Source organism: Heteronotia binoei, chromosome 5 (genome assembly GCF_032191835.1).
Source record: "Heteronotia binoei isolate CCM8104 ecotype False Entrance Well chromosome 5, APGP_CSIRO_Hbin_v1, whole genome shotgun sequence".
In the NCBI taxonomy this organism is placed as follows: Eukaryota; Metazoa; Chordata; class Lepidosauria; order Squamata; family Gekkonidae; genus Heteronotia; species Heteronotia binoei.
The window spans coordinates 165,731,210-165,758,701 of NC_083227.1; the positions used below are offsets into that span (position 1 = coordinate 165,731,210).

The 27,492-nt window shown below is 43.6% G+C and overlaps 1 protein-coding gene across 4 annotated transcripts in view; it reads left to right on the forward strand.

Moving 5' to 3' along the window:
• The window catches only part of GABRB2 (gamma-aminobutyric acid type A receptor subunit beta2), a 286,449-nt gene that overhangs the window by 245,820 nt on the left and 13,137 nt on the right, over window positions 1–27,492 (forward strand). For 2 of the 4 annotated variants that reach the window (XM_060240635.1, XM_060240636.1), the window contains exon 10: window positions 22,511–22,621. The exons of the other annotated variants lie outside the window; for them this stretch is intronic. In XM_060240635.1, the coding sequence (XP_060096618.1) occupies window positions 22,511–22,621 (111 nt within the window). The remainder of the gene's footprint in view (window positions 1–22,510; window positions 22,622–27,492) is intronic. 4 annotated transcript variants of the gene reach the window in all.

Genomic DNA, 27,492 nt, shown 5'->3' on the forward strand with positions numbered 1-27,492 from the left:
TCTCTGGGCTAGTCTTCATCCAGCCCTAGACTAACGATAGGCTTTTTGCTTTGGAAAGAGGAGATAATTGTGTAAATTAAGAGTGGTAGGAATCTATTCCGGGGAATTGATAACTGAAGTCCTCAAAGAAAGAAAAGAAATTAAAACACTTTTTAAAAAAAAGTAAGACAAAATTTGGGGCTTTGAGGCAGGGGTTGATTTTGCTAGTATTCATTCCCCCTTGTTTATGATCTGTTCAGGGACTCCCCACAAATGACAATAAACTAAACGATTTGGTCAAAGATGGAGCAAGGGGGGGGGGGGTCACTTCCTACTGAGTCTCCTGCCTTTTTTGCAATTAGATTTTTTTGGGTGCATTTTCACTTACAAATGAATGCACTAGCTGGAAGAAAAACTAACTTTTACTTTTGACACAATACTTTCATGTGAGCTGGGGTGGGAACTAACATGCACTGAAGGTGCCTGGATTTTGAGTAACAATTGCACACTCACTGCACCAAAAAATCATCTGAAAAAGCCTTCTGGTCACTCAGCCATCTTCCATTTTTTAAACACTTTCTTTTTCTTTGAAACTTTATTTTCCTCTTTTAATGGGTCTTTAAACTGTTCCTTAGCAGAACAATCCAAAATGATGGCTAAAATACGAAAAGCTGGAGAGCTGTATGAAACTTTTATGGCAGAACTTGCAAAGATGCCCATGAACCTGGACGAAAATAATCATTTCCATTTCACTGAAATACATTAGATATTTTGTAACATTATACAAAAGTAAAACATGGAAGAATTTTTGCTACGTATATTTGAGGGGGAAAATGCAAATTTCATACCTACGCTTTCAGGAAGTATAACGTATAGAAATTAAAGAATTGTGATCCAAAATAAAGCTGGTTCATACAGCTCAGGCCTAGATTTTTTTTTCATTTCTCCACTATTGCCAACAGCTTATTATAGAAGAAGAGAAGAGATTGGATATATACCCTGCCCTTTGCTCTGAGTTCACATACTAATGGTATACAATATTCTAAATCATCTCCTGGTTGTAAGCTAAATAAGTTAAATCGAACCATGCAGAGTTAGACAGTTGGCACCACTGTCATACTTCCCTTATTGTGCTTTTGTTCATATTTTAAAAGCAGTCTATATAGAACCTGTATGCATCGCCATAAAGAAAATTCTATTTACTGGTATTTACTGATTTTAGTTGAAGTACAATGCTGTTTTTTGTTAGTGACCTTGCAAGAATGAATGAATAAACAAAGTGTATTCAAAAACTGACAGGCTTATGAAAAATATTAGCTATACAGCCTAACTCTAGCATGTTTACTCAGAACTAAATCCCACTGATTTCAGTAAACTTGCTTGGGATTGCACCCACTGTGTTGTGGGAATTTCAGGCTGACTGCATATGCTTCTGTGCAGCAGAGCTGTTGATACTTGGGCAGGGCTTTTTTCATAGAAAAGGTTCAACGGGAACTCATTTGCATATTATGCCACACCCCTGATGCCACCATTGTTTTACACAGAGCTTTTTCATAGAAAAAGCCCAGCAGGAACTCATTTGCATATTAGGCCACACCCCCTGACTCTACCACCACTCCTGCCCACACGATCAGAGGAGTGATGAAGCTCAGCCCTACCCACTTTGCGAGGGCCCGGGCTTCTTCTAAGTTGTTTGAAGAGCACGCTGGAGGAGTTTCGCTCCTCCCTCTGTTCCATTTCCGGAAGTGAGAGGGGAGAAGCCTCCTCCAGCATGCTCTTCAAACAACTTAGAAGAAGCCCAGGCCCTTGCAAAGTGGGTAGGACCGAGCCTCGTGGCGATGCTCCTCTGATCGCACCAGGGGGGGGGGCAGTGGAGCATAATGTCGCGTTGAAGCACTGTGGTAAGCGGGCAGGGGGCGGTGGCGGAGGGGGGTGGCAGGCAAGTAGCCTGCCTGGGGCACCATGCACCCTAAGGCCAGCACTACACATATTGTTTATTTCAATAAAAGCTCCTGAGGTCAGTCAAAAGCATTTTGGAGTGTCTGAAGACGTAACACAAGAGATCCATGATCATATATTCCAATGTCTTTTATTTCATTTAAAAGCACCCACAGACCCGTGTGTGTGTATGGGTGTGGGTGTGTGTGAGAGAGAGACAGACAGACAGACAGACGGGGGAGGAGAACTGTAGCTGCAATTCTGGGGCAGTGCGCATTTATCCCTTTCTCCTGTGTGTTTCTTGTTGTCTCCCGCTTGAGCGGCTATCAGTCCAATAAAGAAAAGAGATGGACAGCTATTTTGGCAGACCACTTTAGTTGTAATTTTATCTGTGCGGTTAGGACTATAATATATAAATGCATAGTACGCTTACAAGCAGAATTAGTAATGTCTTTACCGTCACGATAAAATATATTCATTTTCCAATTTTCTATCGTCATGCTGGTTTCTGACTCCAGGATTTATAGTTGTAACTCTGCCTCCAAACTCCTGCCATCAGTTGCTTTGTAGCAACCCCAGCAAGCAAGAAAAGGAGGGCTGCACAAGCACAGAGCAAAAACCAATTGGTGTAGTGGGAAAATCAGTTTTCATTAGGCTTGCCAGCCCCCAGGTTGGGATGGGGAATCTCCCAGTTACAGGGGCTTCACTGCAGATTAGCTGGCTAGTAGGGGAAGCCCTTCCTTAACCAGGGATGCCATGATGATGTCATAGGGGTGGGGACTCTACTATTTGGACAAACTCTATAGTTTTGAGGGCAAAACAACCAAAGAGATTTGCCCAAATACCAGAACATCCCCCACGCAACATCCCCAACATGATGATGTCACTTCCAGGTAACATCATTGCATCAGGGATGTCATATGATGTTCATGCCCAGCCCCAGACTGCCCCCCCCCACAAGCCTCCCACTGAAACAGAGGTAAGACCTGGCAATCCTAGTTTCATTAGGATCTGAGACCCCTACACATTTTGCATACGCTGCATCAGGGGATCTGAAATAAAAGAATAAATAAAAACTCTGTTTCCTGAGCCTACTATATGCTTGTTTAGCTTTAGAAATGCTCCTGTAATGAGTGTTTCATTCATATGCTCAGTTTGGGGATTTTGTTTTTGTATTTTAAAAGTGTGCCTTTTAATAATGCTTTTAGGATTTGTATTTATTCTTGTATTCATTTCAGTTTCCACCGACAAGGCATACACAAAATGCACGTGAGTCTCAGAGCTGTATGCTCTATAGCAACCCCTCAAACTGTCCAGTCACACAAACTAGCAGGGGGTGCTGTGAACTGTCATTATTTGAAGTAAGAGCCTCAGTTCTACTTAAGTCTGGCTGAGACTTCCAAGCTACACTTCCCTTGAAAAACCTCGATTACAGGACAAGGAAAACATGTTAGGACTTAATAGTTTTGTCTCCTGATCAATGCTCTAAAGTGGCGTAATACACAGTTCTGCTCTAGCTTTTTCATCATCTCTACTGTTAAAACATTCTATGAGAAAGAGCATGTTACACTCTTATGCATATTGTAAAAAGTATTCTTCCTACTGCATTGTAAAGCATTCATTCAGCAAAGGCATTAGTTCTTCTCTCCATAGGGGAAATCAGAAAGCAAGGGCTTAGAGGGAAGGTAAAGAAGAAATAGTGGGAGAGAGGAAGCGATGCCCCTCCACAAGTCTTTGTGGGTCCCCAACTTGTGTTATATTCTAATAATAAAGTTGGCTTTTTTTTTGGGATACTTAAATCTGGTTACTGGAGCTGTGAATAGGCAAGACCTATATTTCTACAAACCTGAAAAGGCCTCAGGTTTGCAATGATTCCCTCAGTGGCTGTTGCTAGGTAGCCGCAGTATTCCAGGCAGTAAAAGGCAGGGGGAGGGATCAGGGCCCTTTCCAGACCTATTTTGGCCTTTGAAGAAAGACTCATTTGGGCCAGGCCTGACTGGGGTTGCCAGCTCCAGATTGGGAAATTCTTGGAGATTTTGCGGTGAAGTCTGAGGAGGGCACGACAAGGAGGAACAGGAGAGAGCTGAATATAGAGTTGCCAGGTCCCCCCAGCCATTTGTGGGAGATGGTAGGTAGGGTTGCCAGATCCAGGTTGGGAAACTCCTGAAGATCTGGGGATGGAGCCTGGGGGGTACAGGGACCTCGGGATACAATGCCATAAAAGCCACCCTCCAAAACAGCCATTTTTTTTTCACAGAGAAATTTATCTCTGTAGTCTTAAGATGAAAAGTGGGGTATCACCCAGGTTGGGGAGGGACGGTGGCTCAGTGGTAGAGCATCTGCTTCGGAAGCAGAAGGTCCCAAGCTCAATCCCTGGCATCTCCAAAAAAGGGGTCCAGGCAAATAGGTGTGAAAAACCTCAGCTTGAGACCCTGGAGAGCCGCTGCCAGTCTGAGAAGACAATACTGACTTTGATGGACCAAGGGTCTGATTCGGTATAAGGCAGCTGCATATGTTCATATGTCCTACAGGGAGGCTGGCATCGCTAGCTGGATATAATGCCGTAGAGTCCACCCTCCAGAGCAGCCATTTATCCCAGAAGGACAGATCTCTGTTGTCTGGAGTTCAGTTGTAATTCTGGGAGATCTCCAGCTCTCACCTAGAGGTTAACAACCCTAGCCTTGGAAGCAAACTCTGGGTGACTTGACAATACCCATTTTTCATGACTCAACTAGAACTGCCTGCTTGCTGCTGTTCAGCAGCTGCAAACCCTATGAAAGCCAGTATCGTATAGCTCTTGCAGCTCCAGAGTAGGATCTTGGAGACCCAGGTTCAAATAAGTTCTTATTTATTTTTTATTCGATTCGATTTATATCCCGCCCTCCCTGCCGAAGCAGGCTCAGGGTGGCTCACAGTATAAAACCACAACGGACAATTAAAATCCATACATATTATAAAATTGCACATTCAATAATTAAAACAGTCAGAATAATTGATGCTAGTTTCTTTGATGTTATATAATTTCAATGGCGACAGTATTTCCTGCAATTTCCGTATGATACAAGGCTCAGCATCAGTTGAAAGCCAACCAGAAGAGAGTGGTCTTACAGACCTTGTGGAACTGGGCAAGGTCCCGCAAGGCCCTCACTTCCTCTGGTAGTTTTCCACCAGTAGGGGGGCTACAATCGAGAAGACCCTTTCTCTAGTGGTCTTTAATTTGGCCTCCTTCAGCCCCAGGAATTGCTGGATAGATTTGAAATCCACATCTAAGTATCCTCTGGGGAATGTGTGGGGAGAGACGGTCCCTAGGTAGGCAGGTCCTAGGCCATACAGGGCTTTAAAGGCAATAACCAGCACCTTGTAGCGAATCCAATATACTATTGCCAGCCAGTGCAGTTCCCGCAGTCCCAGGCTGTATGTGCTCTTACCTGGAAGCCCCAATAGCAGCTGGCCACCGCATTCTGCACTAGCTGTAGTTTCCGGATTCGAGACAGGGGCAGACCCAAGTAGAGGGCATTACAGTAGTCCAATCTCGAGGTGACGGTTGCATGGCTCGCTGTTGCCAGGTCGCCGTGTTTAAGGAAGGGGACCAGCTGCCTCACCTGCCTAAGATAGAAAAATGCGGATTTAGCAGTGGCTGCTATCTGGGCCTCCATTGTCAAGGCAGGCTCCAGCAGCACCCCCAAGCTTCTGACCTTGTGTGCCATTGTCAATGGCACACCGTCAAATGCTGATAAGGGGATTTCCCTGTCCAGACCGCCGTGACTCAGGCAAAGGACCTCTGTCTTTATTGGATTCAGCTTCAAACGACTCAGCCTAAGCCATCCTGCCACAGCTTGCAACGCCAGGTCCAGATTTTCTGGGACACGAGCCAGGCTGGCTGTCCATCAGCAGATAGAGCTGGGTGTCATCAGCATACTGGTGGCAACCCAAACCGTACCTCTGGGCAATCTGAGCAAGGGGGGCGCATGTAAATGTTGAACAACAACGGGGAGAGCCCCGCCCCCTGAGGCACCCCACAATTAAGCACGTACCTCCGGGACGACTCTCCCCCAATCACCATCCTTTGTCCCCGACCATCAAGGAAAGAGGAAACCATTGCAAGGCCAGCCCCCGAATCCCTGTGTCAGTGAGGCAGTAGGTCAGCAACTGTTGCTCGACCATATTGAACGCGCCTGATAGGTCTAACAACATCAGTACCGCTGAGCCACCTCGGTCCAGATGCCACTGGAGGTCATCGCCCAGGACGACCAGTACTGTCTCCATCCCATGACCTGGGCAGAAGCCGGCCTGGTGGGGGTCTAGGATGGAAGTGTCATCCAGAAAACTCCGTAGCTGTGCGCTACTGCCCTCTCAATTTTACCCAAAGAGGGTAAATTTGAGACCAACCAGTAGAGTGCCAATTCGGCCGGGTCTAATGTGGGTTTTTTCAAGAGAGGGAGGACCACAGCCTCTTTAAGAGGTGTTGGAAAAAGCCCTTCAGAGAGGGATCTATTTACGATATCCCGTATAGGATATCTAAGCTCCCTCTGGCAAGCTTTGATTAGCCAGGAGGGGCAAGGGTCCAAATCACAGGTTGTTGGTTGCACAGGCTGAGTGTTTCAAAGTGATCCAAAACTGGTCTAGAAGACAGGCACGGGGCCTCGAGTTCACATACTGTTTCCGGCGTGGCAGGGAAGTCATGGCAGAGCAACGAGATCTTATCTGTAAAGAAGTTCGCAAAAGCCTCACAGCCAATCTCCAATTCCCGAAGGTTTGGCCTTCTTTGGGGCAAGAGCTACATTTGGGAGAGAGCTACAGTCTCCCCGTCTCACACCCAGGTCTCAGTCCCGCAAGACAGGTCCACATCCTGCTCGAGCAGGAAATCCTAAAGGACTGAGATCTTATTATTTATGGACCTGACATTGCATAACACCAATGACGGAGGCGAGTAATTCAACCGGACCCCACTACCTGTCACCGTTGGGATGGGACACAGACTGGAAGGGGGCCAAGCACCTCCATGTCTGTCTTGCTGCAGAGAAGCTCCTTGGGTGATTTTGGACCAGTTGCGTACTTTTAGCCTAATTAATTTCTTCCTCACAGGTAGGGTTACCATCCCCCAGGTGAGGGCAGGGGATCCCCCACTTCTGCGGGCTCCTTCCTGCTAGAGGCCAGCTGGCCAGCAGGAGGAAATTTTCCCCACCCCTCCCAAACAGCGACATCATGTGTGATGCACTGACATCACCCAGTAGTGATGTGTCCACATTGGTGACATTGGAGGTTGACATTCTGGTTTTTGTGCAAAACTCCATGGTTTGAGGCAATTTTACCATAGAGTGTTGCCCAAAAACTAGAGTGTGGCCCCCAACATTACAAGTGTGCCTACATCACTTCTGGGTGACATGAACATTGCACGACATCCCCACCAACTCCTGGAATGCCTCCCCAATTTCCCCACCAGCATGATGATGGAACATGGCAACCCTATTCAGGGAGTTGTTTTGTAGATAAAATGGAGTAGAGGAGAATAATTATGCTGCTGTGGTCCCCACTGTGGAGAAAGGCAGGCTATAAATGAAGCAAACAAACAATAAATATAGCTGAAGATGGGAGGCATATAAAATGAAGGTTGGTGAATGGCTGAGGAAAGAATGAGACAGGGAACTGTGTCACCACAAAATTCGGCCACAGTTTTCCCTTAAGATGGAGGGGCAGATAAAGGTGGATTGACTGATGGGTGGGAAGGAGACGGTTGCCAGCTCCAGGTTAGGAAATTCCTGGAAATATGGGGGGGAGGGGGAGAAGGTGCAGTTTGAGGAGGGAAGGGACCTCAGAAGAAGAAGAAGATATTGGATTTATATCCCGCCCTCCACTCCGAAGAGTCTCAGAGCGGCTCACAATCTCCTTTACCTTCCTCCCCCACAACAGACACCCTGTGAGGTAGATGAAGATATTGGATTTATATCCCGCCCTCCACTCCGAAGAGACTCAGAGCGGCTCACAATCTCCTTTACCTTCCTCCCCCACAACAGACACCCTGTGAGGTAGATGAAGATATTGGATTTATATCCCGCCATCCACTCCGAAGAGTCTCAGAGTGACTCACAATCTCCTTTACCTTCCTCCCCCACAAGAGACACCCTATGAGGTGGGTGGGGCTGGAGAGGGCTCTCACAGCAGCTGCCCTTTCAAGGACAACCTCTGCCAGAGCTATGGCTGACCCAAGGCCATGCCAGCAGGTGCAAGTGGAGGAGTGGGGAATCAAACCCGGTTCTCGCAGATAAGAGTCCGTACACTTAACCACTACACCAGACTGGCTCTCCAGGGTATAATGCCATAGACTCCATTCCTCAAAGTCATTCCCTCCAAGAGAATTAGGGTTGCTAACCTCCAAAGTCATTTCATCCAAGGAATCAGGGTTGCTAATCTCCAAGTTGGGACTGGAGCTCTCCCAAAATTACATTTGATCCCAAGGCTTCAGAGATCAGTTCCATTGGAGAAAATGACTGCTTTGGAGGGTAGAGTCTTCGGCATTATACTATGCTGAGGCTGCTTTCCTCCCCTAACGTCACTGTCCCAAGGTTTCAGCCCCAAATCTCCAGGAATTTCCCAACCTGGATCTGATAACCCTAAGAGGAACTGTTCTCTGTATTTGGGACATCTTGTGGCAATCGGATGCAGGGAGAGTTATGGGCAGAAAGAGGCAGTAATGGGGTGGGGAGCAGAAACAAAGAGAATGTTGAGATGAGGAGGCAGAAAGAGTGATGGGACAGAAAGAGAGGAAGCAACAGACATGGAGGAGACAGAAAGTAAGAAAAGGGGTGGCAGGAGGGAGAGAAGAGCTTGAGAGAAATAGTGGGGGAGGGAAGGAAGCAAAAGTGAGGAAAATGGGATAGTTGCACCCACAAGTTTCTTGCAGGTCCCCCTTGTCAGTATATGTAATCTTTAGCATGGTCCCATTAGTGGATACTAAAATCTGGAAACTGGAGCCATGAACAGACAAGAAAGGTATTTTACAAACCTCAGGAAAGCCCCAGGTTTTCAGAGAAATCTGAAATCTTTTTTTTTTTTTTTTTAGGGGATTACCCTTTCCCAAATACGAAAAGCAGTGACTGTAGTTTTAAGAAACAAATGCCTTTTCAGTGGCTGTTTGTGAGGGTTCTAGGTAGCCACAATAGTAATACTAGCCTTCAAGCTATAGTTTCTGTCAAAAAGGAAAAAGGATTCTTTCTGGGCTTCTTTTGTCTTTGAAGGAGGAATCATCAAAACCAAACTCAGCAGCAAATTGCTACCACACACCTTGCATGACTCACCAAGGCTCAGCTGTTCAACAGCAGCCACCCCATTAAAGCCAATGAGGTCCGGTGGCTAGAGTTTCAGAATAGGATCTGGGAGATCCAAGTTTAAATCCCCACACTTGCTGGGCGACGTTTTCAGCCTATGCTATCTCCCAGGGTTGCTGTGAGACTAAAATAAAGGAGAGGAGATAGGTAAAGATAGCTGATGATGGGGGGCAGGTAATAGGTAGGGTGCTTGTGGGTGGAAAGAAGAGAAGAAAGAAAGGAAAAGCAAAGATATGGGGGTTGCCAAGATGAAGAAAAAAGGAAATAGTGTAAGGAGGGGAGTAAAGGGGCAACTGAGGTGCTTCCCAAAAGTCCTTGCAGGTTCCCCACTGCACAACTGAGTCCACCAGGTTACACCACAAAACTGGGCCATAGTTTCCCCAAGGAGAAGCTGCCAGGGGAGGGAAGAAGGTGAAGCTGAAGATTGGGGCAGATAAAAGTAGGTTGGCAGATGGGTGGGAAAGAGAGAAGGAAGCAGAAGAAGGGGACAGGCAATGGGGGCTTTCATGAAACGAAAAGAGAAAAACGGAGGAGGGGAAAATGAGATGTTCCTGCATGTCTTTGCAGGTCCACCTGTTGTTTTTATCTAACCCTGTGTCGGGATTATTGTGCAAAGCATCAATCTGATCCTTATGCCATCAGAATAGTATAAGAAAGGCCCTTTCTACACTCAGATTTGATCCAGATGTTTTGAACACTTAATCCACCTGCTACAGATCCACGTCATCTAGACCCACATCATTGATTCTGCTTTTAAAAATTTGCTTTGCACCTTTTGTGGAGTTTTACTTCTGTATTTGCATTGGAGCTGATTGGAATTGGGAACTCAAAGGGGAGTCCAAACTCCTTTTCTGAACTGAGGCAGAGGGAGTTTACCTATTACGTGTGGAAGCTGCGAGAGGGAAGGCAGGGCTCATTTCTACCTTAGAGGCTGAGTGAACCAGACTACGGAGGAACATCATATGAACATATGAAGCTGCCTTATACTGAATCAGACCTTTGGTCCATCAAAGTCAGTATTGTCTTCTCAGACTGGCAGCGGCTCTCCAGGGTCTCATGCTGAGGTTTTTCACACCTACTTGCCTGGACCCTTTTTTGGAGATGCCAGGGATTGAACCTGGGACCTTCTGCTTCCCTAGCAGATGCTCTATCACTGAGCCACCGTCCCTCCCCATAGTTCTCTTTATCCTCCCTCATGTCCTCCCAACTCCATTTGCGACAACAGGCACGGATCAGATTATAAAGGGGAAGAGGGACAATGCTGTTCATCATTAACAGAAAACATAAGGAAGAAAGTGACTGGAAATTTAATTATCTTTGTAAACTTTTAGGGCTGTCTTCCAGACTGTCCTTCTTTCCACCTGTATTTCTATTCCCCCCTCACCTCTCGATCGCAATGCTGGTTATTCCTTTGAAAGGGTGGGTGTGTTGGCACTAAGAGGCTGGAGGAAGGAAAGGGAGCCGCCCTGAGCCCGCCTCGGTTGTGAGCCGCCCTGCGCCCGCCTCAGTGGGGTAGGGCGGGATATAAATTAAATAAAATGAAATGAAATGGAAAGCATTTGGCAGGAATTGCTGCAGGTTTTTATTCATTCAGTGGCTAATTAGTCACCTAGAAACTTCCAGAATCAGTGCACTGGCAATAGCTTTGGGGAGGAGGTTGAAACTTGATCTGGATCTGGGAAAAGGTTCAGGCCAAAACAGGTTTTGAGAACAGTGGGCCAACAGCAGGGTGGAGGTAGAGGTGGCACTCATTTGACGAAACAAGTGTAGAAGTGTAATTTGATGAAACAAGTGTTGATTATATTGTCCATTGAAGTATTAGACTGAAATTGAGACCTTATAATAGCCACTGAAATATTGGATATTGGATTTAATTAATTGCTGATTGATTTAAGGTTTGTGATTGGGGTGGGATATTTATATCAGAATTAATTGGTAATTATAGAGAAAATTCTTATTGTATTTAGTGGTAGGGACCAATTCTGGAAAATTTATTAGATTAGATGATAAATTAATTGTTAGTGGGCGTAGTTCTAGGATAGGGAGGTAGATTTAATATAGGGCTGTTTATTGTAATGTGGGCACATGCTAGTTGGACCATCTGGCCCAATAGCATTGTGCGAGGAAGGCCATGTCAGGGATTCCGGTCATATGGTGGCGGGAGAGGTATGGTGGTGGGACTAGGTTTCAAGATTTTGGAAGAGGTCAGAGATACGGGAATGCTCGGACCTCTTCCCACCTACATCCCATCCCTTGGCACGTTGGCTGTGGGGCTAGGAATTCTTACCCAGCTCTGACATTGGTGTTGACTAATGCCAGATGTATCCATAATAAGACCTATACTCTCCGCGATTATTTCGTAGAGCAACAGATAGATCTGGCATGTGTGACTGAGACCTGGGTGCATGAGAGTGAAACTGTTGCCCTGAACCAGCTTACCCCACCTGGGTTCTCAGTCCTCCATCAATCTCAGATGACTGGGCGGAGGACGGGGTGTTGCAGTGCTCATTCATTACTCTTTTTGTTTCAGGGCACTCCCTGCCCCAAACATAGCTGGCATTGAATGTGTAGGCCTTGTGTGGGAGGCAAGGAGAGTTTGACTATCTGGTTAGTGTACTGACTGTCTAACACACACCCAGATAGCCTACCTGCCCTGCTGGAGACAGTATTGGCCTGGGCATTGGACTTCCCCAGGCTGCTAGTGCTGAGGGATTTCAATGTCCATGTTGACGGTGCAGTGTCCTTGCAGGCCCAGAATCTAGTGTCATCCATGAAGACACTGGGACTCATCCAGATTGTATCAGCCCCCACTCACCAGGCTGGTCACACACTGGACTTGGTTTTGGGGGCTGGGATAACATTGGATCTGATAGCTGTTGTTCCAGTTCTATGGTCGGATCATTATACCCTGAAAGTCCAACTGGACCTGCAGCCCTCCTCCTATTTAGGCAGTGAGCAAATTTATTCTCTCCCGCAGAGCCAACTGGACCCTGAATGACTTCAGGGAGCTCTACAGGATCCAGTGGCCCCTGGCGGGTTATTGTCAGACCCCAGAGTCAAGGAACACACAGGTGATTAACTCAGATGTTTATTCCAAGCATCATAAGGCAATACAACGGTTTGCTGAAACTAGCATCACAGCTCAGAGGCACATCATATATACCCTCAGTAGACCGTTATCAATTCAAGCAAAGCACAGCAAAAAGCGGCGGGCACTTCTGGTGGGCAATCCTAAACCCCCTCCCCCTACTACGGCATTCCAGGTGCACTATCTAATTCTTCCTCTGCTCTCCTCCAGCCCACAACCTTGGTTACCACATTAGCAAGCTGCTAAGATAACTACTTTGTGACTTACTTTGCAGATAGGTTTGACTCTCCACCAAGATCTTCCAGCCACAATTGATATATTACAGGAACTGGATATCCGTCATCCGTCTTCTGGCCCTATTTTGGACCACTTCAACCAACTTTCTGTGGAAGATGTGGACATGATCTTGGCTGCAGAAAAGCCTATCACCTTTAGATCCATGCTCATCGTGGCTTGTAAAAGCAGGTTGTGATAGTATCCTAGGCCCTTTGGCTGATATTGTCAATCTTTCCCTGTCATCAAGCATGTTCCCAACCAGGCTTAAGGAGACAGTGGTTCGTCCACCTTTTAAAAAGCCATCTTTGGACCCATTGGTCCTAGCCAATTATTGCCCAGTTTCAAATCTTCTGTTTCTGGGTAAGGTGATTGAGAAAGTGGTGGTGGAGCAGTTGCAAGCTTTCCTGGAGGATACATCTGCCCTTGACCCATTCCAGTCTGGCGTTCACCCTGGTCGTGGGATGGAGACTGTTCTGGTCACTCTCACAGATGACCTCAGAAGGAATTTGGATCAAGGTGGGTCAGTGCTGCTGTTGCTTCTAGACCTATCAGCAGTGTTTGACATGGTCAATTATGATCTAATGACCCACCACCTTGCTGACATTGGAGTTCAGGGGGTTGCCTTACAGTGGTTGTCCTCCTACAGTGGTCGGGGGCAAAGGGTGGCACTTGGCGAGTAGACCTCCTTGCAGCATCCCCTTGAATGTGGCATGCCTCAGGGAGCTGTTCTCTCACCCATGATGTTTAACCTCTATATGCACTCCCTTGCCCAGATTGTTCAAGGTTATGGGCTGCCTGTCATGATGCTGTATTATTTTATCTTAATTTACTACTTCATCTCTGGGCCTACTGCTGTACTGATATAAAGAATTTGCCCAATGGGGACCGTCACCTTTGATATATGTGTTATTTGTTTTATTGTATTTTATGGTTTTAGCTTGTAGTTTTTAATTGTTTTAACTCCTGTTATGATCCACCCTGAGCCTGCTTGCGGGAAAGGGCAGAATACAAATTAACAATAAATAAATAAATAAGAAACTGCAAGGCAAGAGAGAATTGAAGACAATATGTAATGTAGAAAGGATTGGAAGACTTAACAAACCCACGGATTACTGTTCTTTTTTGCTGATCCACGTGCGAACGAATGATACTGCCCATCATAGCCGTGAATGTAAAAAGGATTGGAAGACTTATCAAACCCACGGATTACTATTCTTTTTTGCTGATCCACGTGCGAACGAATGATACTGCCCATCATAGCCGTGAATGTAAAAAGGATTGGAAGACTTATCAAACCCACGGATTACTATTCTTTTTTGCTGATCCACGTGCGGACGAATGATACTGCCCATCATAGCCGTGAACGAATTAGAAAAGACTATGTGGCTCTGGGTCAGAAGGTGAAGGAGCTGGGTGCACAGGTTGTGTTCTCGTCAGTTCTTCCTGTTGAAGGCCGTGGCTTAGGAAGAGAAAGAAGAATATTTCAAATAAATTACTGGCTAAGTCGATGGTGTTGTCAGGAAAGATTCAGATTTCTGGACCATGACTTACGCTTTCGAAATGGTGGTCTTCCATCAGGAGATGGTTTGCACCTTCTATCGGCAGTAGGGGAAAGGGTATTTGATAACAGCCTTGCTAACCTAATAAGGAGGGCTTTAAACTAAATTGGATGGGGGAGCAAGACAATAATTCAAAGCCTCGTATGATGCCAGAAACAGGATAAGAACACTATTGATTTGCAGAGAATGGTGCATACAATAGGTAATGTTAACTTGCAGGTATGTATAGAAACTAAACCCTTGGGATGCATAAAAGATGGATTTCAATGTCTCTACACTAATGCACAGAGTATGGGAAACAAACAGGAGGGACTGGAAGTTCTAATACAGGAAGGAGACTGTGACATAATAGGCCTTACTGAAACTTGGTGGGATGACACTCACAACTGGAATATTAGGATTCAGGGATACTACTTATTTAAAAGGGACAGACAAATGAGAATGGGCGGAGGTGTAGCACTATATGTGAACGTGGTATATACTTGTGAGGAAATACATGAATCTGAGCATGGCAGCTCAGCTGAGAGTCTCTGGGTAAAAATAAAAGGAGTAAGAAATAACAGTGATATTATTGTAGACCACCAAGCCAGGCAGAGGATTTGGATGAGATAGTCCTACAACAGATTGCAAAGTTCTCCGAGAGAAGGGATACATTGATCGTGGAAGATTTCAATTATCTGGACATCTGTTGGAAGTCCAACTCTGCTAAAAATGAAAGGTCAAATAGATTTCTGACTTGTCTTGCTGACAACTTCCATTTCCCAGAAAGTGAAGAAGGAAACAAGGGGATCTGCTATTTTGGATTTGATTCTCACCAACAAGGAAGAATTGATTGAAGATGTGGAAATAGTGGGCACCCTGGGCAGTAGTGACTATGTGATTTTGGAATTTACAGTCTTAGGGAAGACTTATAGGTTGGACTTCAGAAAGGCAAACTTCGATAAACTTAGAACTATGCTGGGTAAAATCCGATGGTCAGAAATACTTAGGAAGAAGGGGGTTCAGGAGGGGTGGGAGTTTCTTAAAAGCTAAATACAGAAAGCGCAATTGCAGACAATTCCTATGAAAAGAAAAAATGGAAAAAGCCTAAAGAAGCCGAGTTGGCTCCATAAATAGCTCTCTAAAGACTTGAGAAATAAAAAAGACTCCTTTAGGAATTGGAAGGAGGGCCTTATAACCAAGGATGAATATAAACAAATCACCAGTGCTTGTAGAGAAAAAGTTAGGAAAGCTAAAGCTCAGTATGAGCTTAAACTGACCAAAGATGCTAAAAACAACAAGAAAGGGTCCTTTTCTTATGTTCAGGGTACGAAAAAGAGCAAGAACATGGTAGGCCCATTGTGAGGGCAGGGAAGTGAAATTGTAACAGGTAATGAAGAGAGGACGGAACTGCTCAATTCCTACTTTTCCTCAGTCTTCTCTTCTGAGGGAAACGGTGTTCAACATGGCAAAAACAGAACACATAATGAGGGTATGAAGTTCCAACCTAGGATCAGCATAGGAGTAGTACATAAACACCTTGTTTCTTTAAATGAAACTAAGTTCTCAAGGCCAGATGAACTGCATCCAAGGGTTCTAAAAGAGCTTGCAGATGTAATTTCTGAGCCTCTGCCTATTATTTTTGAGAATTTTTGGAGAACAAGATAGGTGCCGGAAGATTGGAGGCAGGCAAATGTTGTCCCCATCTTCAAGAAGGGGAAAAAGAAGCATCTGAGTAACTACCAACTCATCAGCTTGACATCTATACCTAGAAAAGTTTTAGAACAAATCATCAAACAGTCAGTCCTGGAATATTAAGAAAGGATGACTGTGATTACTAAGAGCCAGCATGGATTTCTCAAGAACAAGTCATGTCAGACTAACCTGATCTCTTTTTTTGGGAAAGTGACTACCTTGCTGGATCAGGGGAATGCTGTAGACATAGTTTATCTTGATTATAGTAAGACATCTGATAAGGTTCCACATACAATCGTTGTGCACAAGTTGGTAAAATGTGGTTTGGATCCTGTTACCGTTAGGTGGATCTGTAACTGGTTGACAGATCGCACCCAAAGAGTGCTTGTGAATGGTTCCTCATCCTCTTGGAGAGGAGTGACAAGTGGAGTTCCTCAAGGATCTGTTCTGGGACCTGTTTTGTTCAGCATCTTTATAAACGATTTGGATGAAGGAATGGTGGGAATGCTTGTTAAATTTGCAGATGATACTAAATTGGGAGGGGTTGCAAATACAGTAGAAGACAGAAACAGGATACAGGATGACCTTGACAGGCTGTAAAACTGGGCTAAATGTAAAGTTCTGCATTTTGGTAGGAAAAATCCAATGCATAGTTATAGGGTGGGGGAGACTTGTCTTATCGGTGGTATGTGCGAAAAGGATCTAGGGGTCTTAGAGGATCATACGCTGAACATGAGTCAGCAGTGTGATGTGGTTCTCTTAGTCCCAAATTAGAGAATAAGGTTTAAAAAGAAACAGAAAATTGTTTTGCATACCTGCGGTTGGGCAACCCCTTCCGAAACAGAACAGAACTGCAGATCAACAAGATGTCACAGGAAGTGGCGTCATAGGAGTATCATGAGACTTCTTAACCATAGAGAATGAGACTTCATGGCAAGAAAGGAAGCAAGCAGCCATTAAAAGAAGGGAAAACTGTAAACCTAGCCTTCTCTAGGACTACAATCATAGAGAAACATCGGTGACCATTGAAAGAAGGTCAAAAACTTAAAAAATTAATATCTCGGCTTTGGAGCTTCGGAGAATGGTGATTTTGGGTTCATTTGAAAGGGCATGCTCCATTCTATAAGACTGTGCTGTTAAAAAGTGATTTGGTGAGGTCAACTTTAAAGCCTATATTTACAATGGGAAGGCAGTGATGTCAGCCCAAAAACCAGGAGCAAAGCAGATCCAGACAAGGGCTAAGACATTGGAAGAAGTGAAAAAGACTAAAACACAAGATCAGGATGACCATGACAGGCTGGAAAACTGAGCTAAATGTAAAGTTTTGCATTTCGGTAGGAAAAATCCAATGCATGGTTATAGGATGGGGGAGACTTGTCTTAGCGGTAGTATGTGTGAAAAGGATCTAGGGGTCTTAGAAGATCATACGCTGAACATGAGTCAACAGTGTGATGTGGTGGCTAAAAAGGCCAATGCAGTTTTGGGCTGTATCAACAGAAGTATAGTGCCCAGATCACGTGAAGTGATGGTATCGCTTTACTCTGCTCTGGTAAGACCTCACCTGGAGTATTGAGTTCAGTTTTGGGCATCACATTTTAAGAAGGATATAGACAAGCTGGAATGGGTCCAGAGGAGGGCAACGAAGATGGTGAGGGGTCTGGAGACCAAGTCCTATGAAGAAAGATTGAAAGAACTGGGGATGTTTAGCCTGGAGAGGAAGTGGCTGAGAGGTGATATGATCACCATCTTCAAGTACTTGAAGGGCTGTCATATAGAGGATGGTGTGGAATTGTTTTCTGTGGCACCAGAAGGTAGGACCAAAACCAGTGAGCTGAAATTAAATCAAAAGAGTTTCCAGCTCAACACTAGGAAAAACTTCCTGACAGTTAGAGCGATTCCTCAGTGGAACAGGCTTCCTTGGAAGGTGGTGGGCTCTCCTTCCTTGGAGGTTTTTAAACAGAGGCAAGATGGCCATCTGACAGCAATGAAGATCCTGTGAATTTAGGGGGAGGTATTTGTGAGTATCCTGCATTGTGCAGGGGGTTGGACTAGATGACCCTGGAGGTCCCTTCCAACTCTATTATTCTTGAAGGTCACTTTTGAGTGCAGAGTAAGAGAGGATCAGACTATTAGTGTAGAAAAAGCCAAAGTAAACCAGTGCAAATCCACAGAACATGCTTGCTTTGGTGTATAGTAAGGGAATGCCAATGATCTATAGGAATGATTTAAATATTTGTAGAAGAACTAAGTAAAAAGATTTTCTGTTGTAGCAGCCTCCACAGCCAGTGCAACAGCAAAAGTCTAATTGTGGCCTCCCCTTTTGGCAATATGACTTAAAGTACTGAATACTCCACCTGTATGCTTAGCTCGCTAGCATGTGTGGAAATGTGTAGAATATGCATAATGTATAGATTACATAATGAGTCCTGCTTGACTGTTCTCCTAAGCAAGCAATGAGTAAGAATCATGGACTGTAGAATTAAAGCCTGATCCTTAACTAGTTAATGCAAATTTAGGAATGTTCAGAGGATTTTAGAATGTGGTTTCCAGCTCAACTAAAATATTAGCAAGTATCCCTCCATATGATCATTTATTTTGTTTTATCAAATTGGGGGGGGGGGAGTATGTTTACTGATTTTATCTGCCCAAATCAAGATTTGTGTGGGGGTGTTTACTGGACATATTAAATGTGTCCTTTTATGACAAAGTACATTAGATGGGAAATAGTATATACAGAAATGCCGTATTGAAAACAAGTGTTATGTTTGAAGGGGTGGAGACTGTCACAGTATAAGCTTCACTGACTTGGGTCTTAAGCCATATTTTTCCTCAACTCCATATACTACTGCAGCCTAAATAACAACTTAGAATCACTTTTGAATAGACAGAGACTTCTGTCCCTATGATATGATGAAGTACAGGCAGAGATAGCAACTGATTAAGCTTTTTCACTATGATGGCGCGCCCACCAAAAACAATCTTCTACATTGTACTTGTGCAAATTATACCTTGGCTAATCTGGATGGTAATTGCAGCCAAAAAATGTTATTGCTAAAGTGAACAATTCTACTTAATTCATTCTATTGTAACTGTAACTACCATTACATGTTAAGTGGAGGAGTAACTTTGTTCCAGTCCTAATAATTGTCTGCCCTTAGAACAGACTATTTTCCCTTTTGCTTTTTAATTATTGCCATGAATGCAGCTCTTTAGTTTTATCCAGAGTGAGAATAAGAACAACCACAAACCTTCACAAGCCTCCCTGATTACTGAACTGGTTCGTTTAGTGGGTTCATGCCCGAGTGAACTTGCCGCTTGGACTTTACTGGCATACAACATGCCTTGCAAAAGCCATTTATAGGGAACGTCCCTGTAAATGGCTTTTGCGAGGTGCACCACCACAGGCTCATTTGGGGCTCTGCTGGGCAGCATGGTTCAAACTGGACTGCCCAACAGATCCTGTAAGTCATTTCAGCAATCTCTTGGAAGTGGGGTGGGGGAGCGAAAGGGATCGCTGAAATGGCTTGCATCCGTTTCAGCCTAACAAATGACAGGTGCACCAGCCCTGCTGTTAGGCAGAAATGGATGCAGACCATTTCAGCGATCCCTCTCGCTCCCCTCCTGCTTCTCACCACGAGCCCCACAAACCTCTAAAAAAAAAAAAAAACTGAATGGAGGGTTGTGATTAAGGATGGGCATGAAAGAATCTCAGTTCATGAACTGCAACCCAGTGAAGTCCTTCCTCTCCCCAAACCTTGCCCTCCCCAGACTTCATCTCCAAAATCTACAGGTATTTCCCAACCTGGGGCTGGCAACTCTACATGAGACAAACCGAGGTGGTTTGCCACTGCTTGTCTCTGCACAGCAACCTTGGTCTCCCATCCAAGTTCTAATCAGGGTTTACCCTTTCAAGATCTAACAAGATCAGGCTAGCCTGGATTATCCAGATCAGGGCATATTTACTTTACCACAAAGTAAGGTAAACACCCCAAAGGGTAAAGGTATAAAAATACCCCAAGATGCGAAACAATAGAAATTATTAATTGTAGATTCTATCTATCTATCTATCTATCTATCTATCTATCTATCTATCTATCTATCTATCTATCTATCTATCTATCTATCTATCTATCTATCCATCCATCCATCCATCCATCCATCCATCCATCCATCCATCCATCCATCCATCCATCCATCCATCCATCCATCCATCTATCTATCTATCTATCTATCTATCTATCTATCTATCTATCTATCTATCTATCTATCTATCTATCTATCTATCCATCCATCCATCCATCCATCCATCCATCCATCCATCCATCCATCCATCCATCCATCCATCCATCCATCCATCCATCTATCCATCTATCTATCTATCTATCTATCTATCTATCTATCTATCTATCTATCTATCTATCTATCTATCTATCTATCTATCTTTCTAAAAGAACCATTCTAGTGTGAGTATTCAATATGCAAAACAGGAGGGGTGAATTTAGGCAAATCAAATGTTCTGCCTCCTATCCAAGTGTGTTTTCAAGCAATGGATGTTTTAGTATTGTTAAACTCAATGGCTTCTGCCACCCCAAGCATTTTTGTGGGAACTTTTCTACCCTAATACAATGCAATTTGACTTTAGGGTACAAATATAGTCCAGAATACAGCAGGGTGCAGGCCCATAGCTGCAGAGGGGAAGGGGCAGGGGGCCAGGCCTATCCAACCAACCCCCTGTTTCACCTTTGTGGCCCCTCCATTCAGTCCCCCGTTGCTCTCTGCGACTCTGAACAAGTATGCGACCTGTCGCCATCTCTGCTTCCAATCAAGCAACTTCACTGACCCACCCTTCCTCTGCTGGCTCTTTTTCCTGCTGCTTCTGCATCAGCTCAGAGTTTTCACAAGCCTGGGAACTTACCGGCACAGGAGCTTCAGCAGCGATACTCAAGAGGGAGCGTAGGAGAGGGGTAGAAGTGGAACATGCATTTTTCAACTTGGCCCTATTTCTCCCACCCCCTCTTTGGAACTGGGGTCTTTTAACTTCCAATCCCCCCACCCCAACTGCTTCTGGTCTTGTATGTGTGTGTGTGCTGCAGCTTTGATTCCCTCACCCCTCCCGACCTCTCCCCCCCAAGGGGGGGGGGGTTGGTGGGGAACAGAAGTGCTGATTCATCACCTTTGAAAGGTAAAAAAAATAAAAGGAATTCACACAAATCAACCCAAGCAAGCAGCCATTAAGTCAGTAGGGTTTTTTCTTTCACTGGGGAAGTTTTGTTTTATGGACTTGTGTCCTGCTGATGTATGTTTGCGAGGGGCGGTGGGGGAAGGCAAGCAGTGTGCTTGGAGCTGAACTTGCGCTGGTGTGGCGAATGGAACAGTGGTGACTGTGGCTGCACTTTCCTCTGGTGGCGTGATTTTTCAGGTTTTATTGTTTTTATTATTTTTGCAAAATAACATACGAATCTCTTGAGTTTTGCCCTTAAAAAAATACTGCTGTAATGGTTTCGGCTAGTTTTTGTCACCGGCTTTCAGCGCCAGGGAAAGTAGAGATGTGGGGTGTGGATGCATGCATGGGGAGGAGGGAAGGCAAGTTACATATGAGAGGCCGCTCAGTGGCAAAAGTTGTTCCGGATCAGCTCCTGGTTATGTTGTGAGTATTGTTAGGTCAAGTACCAGGGCTTGTGTCTTCCTTTAAGTGCAGAAAGAAAAAAAGCCTCCAGTTTAAAACCAGGGTTTCTAACTCATTTCTGAAAGCTTTTTGCTGTGGGGGGAGAAACACCAACCAACCCGGAAAATGTAAGTGGAGGACACGGCGTATAAACTGTGTGTGCCTCCTCAGGTTAACTGTGGATCTGCTGGACCCTGAAAGCTATTCAGAAATATCTACGACCTCTGTGTTTATATGTGTCGTTTTTTGTTTTGAAGCCTTCTGGCTCCAAAACCTAGCCGTGACCCCATCAGGTTTGAAATCCTGGCTACAGCCCTGACAGGGTGTTCAGAAAGTTAAATCAAATGGTTTTACATTTGCATGCTGGATTTTGATCCAAATATCCTTCATGTGCAAAAGCTGCTCCATCCTGGAACTTTCATGAATTGCCGATCTGTTGTTTTAATATCCAGTTACCAATGCAAGCATTGCACATACGCCCTGGGAGGTTAATGCCGAGTACTATTATCATGATAATTTTGTGTGGTTTTAAAATGTTTAGAAATGTCATTTATTTATTCTAACATTCTTCAAAATTCCCACTTTGTCACATAACTCCATTTCAGTGTACCGTTGTACTGTCCGTTGCTCACTTTATTTGCCTCGAGCTCTCGTGCACTTCGTTCTTACAGTATACCCTCATGTATGATGATGTTTCCTCATCTGTCTTTTCATAATTGCTTTTTTTTGCATGATGCAGGAATGTCCAAATGCATACAACATTTCAGATATTTGACACAGCAAAGTCATATTCTGGTGTTTGGGATCCCCCCCCTCCCCGAATTTCCTGTATTATCTTATTTTCTTCTCTCTCTCTGCTTATTTAGAAATAATGGTCTATAAAATCTAACCATCCAATTCCAAAGAGGCATAGAGGGTTACAATGCTAGTTCTCGCTCTGATCACCATTCCCTAATCAGTAGAAGCTAAAAGACTTATTTAGCATATTCTCTACTTTGTCTTCCAGATCTTTTATAAAGATATAAAACAAAATGGGACCGAATTGCGATCCCTGGATCCCACTGGAAATCTCTCCCCAACTAGATGGACTGCCACTTACGATTACTCTCTTAATACGGTTAGATAGCCAGTTTTTGATCCATTTGATTGTACTAACTGTCCAAAACATCTTATGTTGGCTTTCTAACCATAAGATATTGTATAGTGCTGTATGAAATGCTTTACTACAACCCAGCTAACATATCCACTGCATTTTCATCATTCATTATATTGTAAGTCACTTTGAATCCTTTTAGTTGAAAAGAGACTAACAGATAAGTAATTATATGTGTTGCGATGTCAAAATTCATTAATTGGTCCCATGCTGATATAGTGTTTTTCTCTATTTTTCTCTGAATAATCTTTTGTTTAATAGTTATGGAATCACTGACTATAGAGGATTCAAAAAAGGCATGACAGTAACTTATTTCTAAAATTTAGAAAGAAAAATGGCCCCATCTAGACACTTCAAGAGTTAGATTTTTCACATCTTTATGAAGAGTGCTCAGTGATCAAAAAGTTCTTTTTGGGGGTCCATTTCTGTTTTTACATTTGTCAGAGGCCTTTTGTGTGTGTGTCTGCATGTGTGTGTGTAATTAAATCAGTTGTTTGTTTACTACAGCCTTACAGTCAAGTTTTGTACTTCCCATTCCTGGCTTGCTGGTTATTCAGAAAAGTTAATATATTTCCATACCTTCAACCATCTTGAAAACATACTCTGTATCTCCTTTCACACTATTTGGCCACCATACCATCTTGGATTTGCTTTGCTTCTCATTTTCTGCAGTTGTTTCCTTCAATGAGCGGGATTTTTCTCTTCTCATTCCAAGCGAGCCTCTATCAATAACTTCTTAGCTTTGCTACAAGCCTTTTTCTATATATGGCATCTGCCTGCAGCTTTAGAGATCTGAATATTATTTGGTAACTAGGCAACAGAAACAGAAAGAGAATTGCATTGGAAAGGCTACCTTTTTATCACCAAAGAGCCGAGATGGAAAATATATTTATATATTTGTTTCAAACTTGTGTATCCCATTTTCCTCAAGCAGAAAAGAAAAAGTCAGAAGACAAAGTACGAAACCCCACTTTGATAACTTGGGTCTACTCCCTATGTCAGTTTTCTCAATATCTGCTTGGTATGGATATCTACATTTGCCTTCTCACATTCCCTTTGCATTCTCTGCAAAAATTACTTTGGATCCATCCTCATTTTGGAATGAGGTTGAGGGCCTGCCTACCTTAGGGACCATCTCTCCCCATATGAGCCCCAGAGAGTACTGAGGTCAGCGGGAAAGAACTGGTTGCCAATCCCTAGGCTGAAGGAGGCCAAATTGAAGAGCACTCGCAAACAGGCCTTTTCGATTGTAGCTCCACACTGGTGGAATCAACTTCTGGACGAAGTGCGGGCCCTGTGGAGTCTTGATCAATTCCGCAGGGCCTGCAAGACTACTCTTTTTAAGATGGCCTTCGCCTAAATATAGAGCTAAGTTAGAGCCGCTGTAGACGTATCCAGCCATTAAATTAATTGAAGATCTGAGATGTAGCACCAAAAATCTTAATTTTTAATAGTCATGTTGGTTTTAAACGATGGTTTTATTTAACGTGTTATTTATTGAATTGTACGGATGTTTTATTGTATACTGAATTTATATGTTGTGAGCCGCCCTGAGCCTGCTTCGGCAGGGAGGGCGGGATATAAATAAAATGTTGTATTATTATTATTATTATTATTATTATTATTATGACTGTAGGTAAGAGGGAATACCATGAAATTATGGAAACAGTGCAGACAGTGCCCTGCAGGAAAAATCAGTATTAACAGTAGCTAGGATGTCAACTAGGTGGTGATTGTATTGTATAGATCTAAATGATGACAGTTTTTAATATGGAAGAAATGCTGAGTTTTACTTAAGTAGGGGAAACAATGTTAAAGAAAAACTAATGATTGCCATTTTCAGAGGGTAGCTGTGCTGGTCTGCAGTAGAACAGTTAGATTTGGATCCTGTATCACCTTAGAGACCAACAAGATTTTTTGGGTATAAGCTTTTGGTAGCCAAAGCTTTCTTTGCCAGATACAAGTAGAAATGGAGATCTTAGAGCCTTTTTATCCCAGTCAGAAGGTGGGAGGGATGTTGTAAAGAAGGAACTCAGGATGCAAAGGTGCAGTGCGTATCGCTAATTGCTTGATTAGACCAAGAGGAGAAATGTAATGCTTTATTTGTATTTCACATTGTATAATCTCTGAAGAAGTTGCTTCTGTTGCACTTCAGTAGCACAATTAGGTATAATTTTAAAGCAGAAAATGGGGCAAAGTAAAAACACAAAGAAGAGGCTCGTTGAGGTGATTACCCTTCAACATTCCATACCTTAGCCCCATATCATCATTCATCTTCTCTTATATCCAGAACAATTCTTATTGTTTAAGGAATTCTACACTTCAAGTGAAGTTAAGTGAACCTGATTTCCGACTGTAGTAACATGTGCATTTTAACCATGGTGTTGGAATCCTGAGAGATGTTCTAGATCTTGAAAGCAAAAAAAAAACTGTCAGAAACAATAATAGTAAAAGTACACTAGTACCAAAAAACACTTTTGTCCATATTTGTTATTAAAATTGCATTCATGTAGTGCTGCAACATTTTTAAAAGCTCAAAAAAGCTATATATTTTAACCGTGCTTTGCTGTTGTGAACCAGCAGCATGCAAACCGTTGCTTGTGATCTCTCCGTTGGCTTTATGTAAGCATTGCTATGGATGTAATGAAGTGGTATCAGTCTTAGCCCATGGGCTGTTATGGAAAAGGTCACAAGGTAACTTATTCATGCCATCTGTAGTGCTTTCTGGCTGACATCAGACAAAAAGTCTGCTCTGTAAGGTTCTCTCTGTTCATAGTAGAGATCTCACATTGGCATCTTTAATTTTCACAAAAACAGCATTTATGCAGTCTTTGCTTGTTTAAAATTTATCAGCTCTCTTACATAATCTAACAATCTATCCTCCAGTGCTTTCAGACAGCTAATTAACTCTGACCATGACAGAAACTTTCATTAAAAGTATTTTTTAACAAAAAAAAAAATTAAGATCTTTTAATAGAGACTTCCTTCAGATGGAAAAGTCAAAAAGAAAGGGAAAAAAAAAAGAAAACACACAACAGGCCAGGCAATGCTGCAGAAGTTCAACCATTTAAGAGTTCATGGAAGCCATGTCCATAAATTATTCTGTGCCATAGTTGCAACCGATGTTGTATATGCAGCTGATCCGTATTGGTGTGATCATTTGATTTCTTGTACTCTTGCCCACCTCAACATTTAGGAAACAGTCTGCCCCATCTCATTATACATGGTGGAACCAAAAACTACCTTAACTGCCATTCTTAACTGCATAGCCATAAGATTCCATATAAAGACTAGCCCTGTCACTGTGCTGGAAATTTCTTGTCAATTTACATATACCACTCAAGAATAGTTAACCTCTATTTCAGTTCTCTTATAGGTAGGATAGCCAGCTTACCAGCTTTCAATAATTTATCCTCCTTATCATAGAGTTTTGCCCAAAATCGAGGGCAGCAGTATGATGAGGTCACTTTCAGGTGACATCATCATACCGCATGTGCTTTGTGCACATTACAGAAGATCCCAGTGAGGACCCTGGTAACCTTACCTTCTGACCAGTTCCAAGATGAGGTTCTTTTTTCATATAGTGGAGGGAATGGTGAGAGGCCATTTTTAACTGTTTATTTTGTGCTTTGTAAAGCAGATGAATTTGCTACATAGCTCTTAAAAAAACAATACTAGGCTTGCACTTGATTTTTCATTTTAATTTCATTTAAAAGTCAAGGCTTCTTCGTGCATCAAAAGGCTTCTTCAACTGCTGCAACTGGCTTGTGTTGCCTTTTCTGCTTCCCTTTCTTCCCAATATAGCCTCACCAGAACAACACCGGCATTGAAAACACTCTATTTTGTCCTACATAACGTAGTAGGTTAGAATTGGGGAGGAGGGGTTGTAACTGAAATTAGATTTACTATGAACTTCTACTAAACGTTTTTCAAGTCTCCGTTTTCCAATTTGGTCATAGCCATGTTTACTCAAAAGTAAGCCCGATTGACTTGGATCCCATGGAGGATTCCCACAGGCAAGAGGGGACGATGTTTGCCGATTCCTCCTCATACTGCAGATCTCCAGTTCTCCTACAACTATTCCCAGCGATCCCCTATTCCCTAAGAGCAGCATTTTTGGGCAGGAGGGAGCAAAAAGGTAACAATGATGAGTGGAAATCTCTTCCATCCACGGAAATCCTCCATGGGATTCAATCTACTGGATATAATATGACTCACTCCCAGGTAAGTGTGCATAGTATTGAAGCCTGTTATGTATAGATCCGCTTAGTGGTATCATTGATTCAAGGAACTCAACTTTGGTGGTGACTGGACTTCCTGATCCAAATGTATTGCTTGTTGGGATTTGTAAGCACATGGGACAGCTATATCTAGCCATCTTAGATAAACAGTACTTTTCGTTGGCATCTCCTCAGCTTGATCCTGAGCACGGTTTGGTGTAGTGGTTAAGTATGTGGACTCTAATCTGGGAGAACCAGGTTGGATTCCCCATTACTCCACATGTACCTGCTGAGTGATCTTGGGTCAGTCATAGTTCTTGAAAAAGCTGCTTGCTCAAGAGCAGTTCTTGAAAGAGCTCACTCAGCCCCACCTACCTCACAGAGTGTCTGATGTGGGGAGGAGGAGGGAAAGAAGATTGTAAACCACTCTGAGATGCCGAGTGATGGGCGGGGTATAAGATCCAATCTCTTCTCTTTTTCTCATGGGCTCAATTCCTGGGCCAACTGGCCCTGCCTGTGGACACATAGCCTGCGCCAGATGTGCATTATCCAAGAGTTAACAGTTCTACTTGTGGGACATCTTGGGTTAAATCCAGAGGTACACTTGTATGAGTG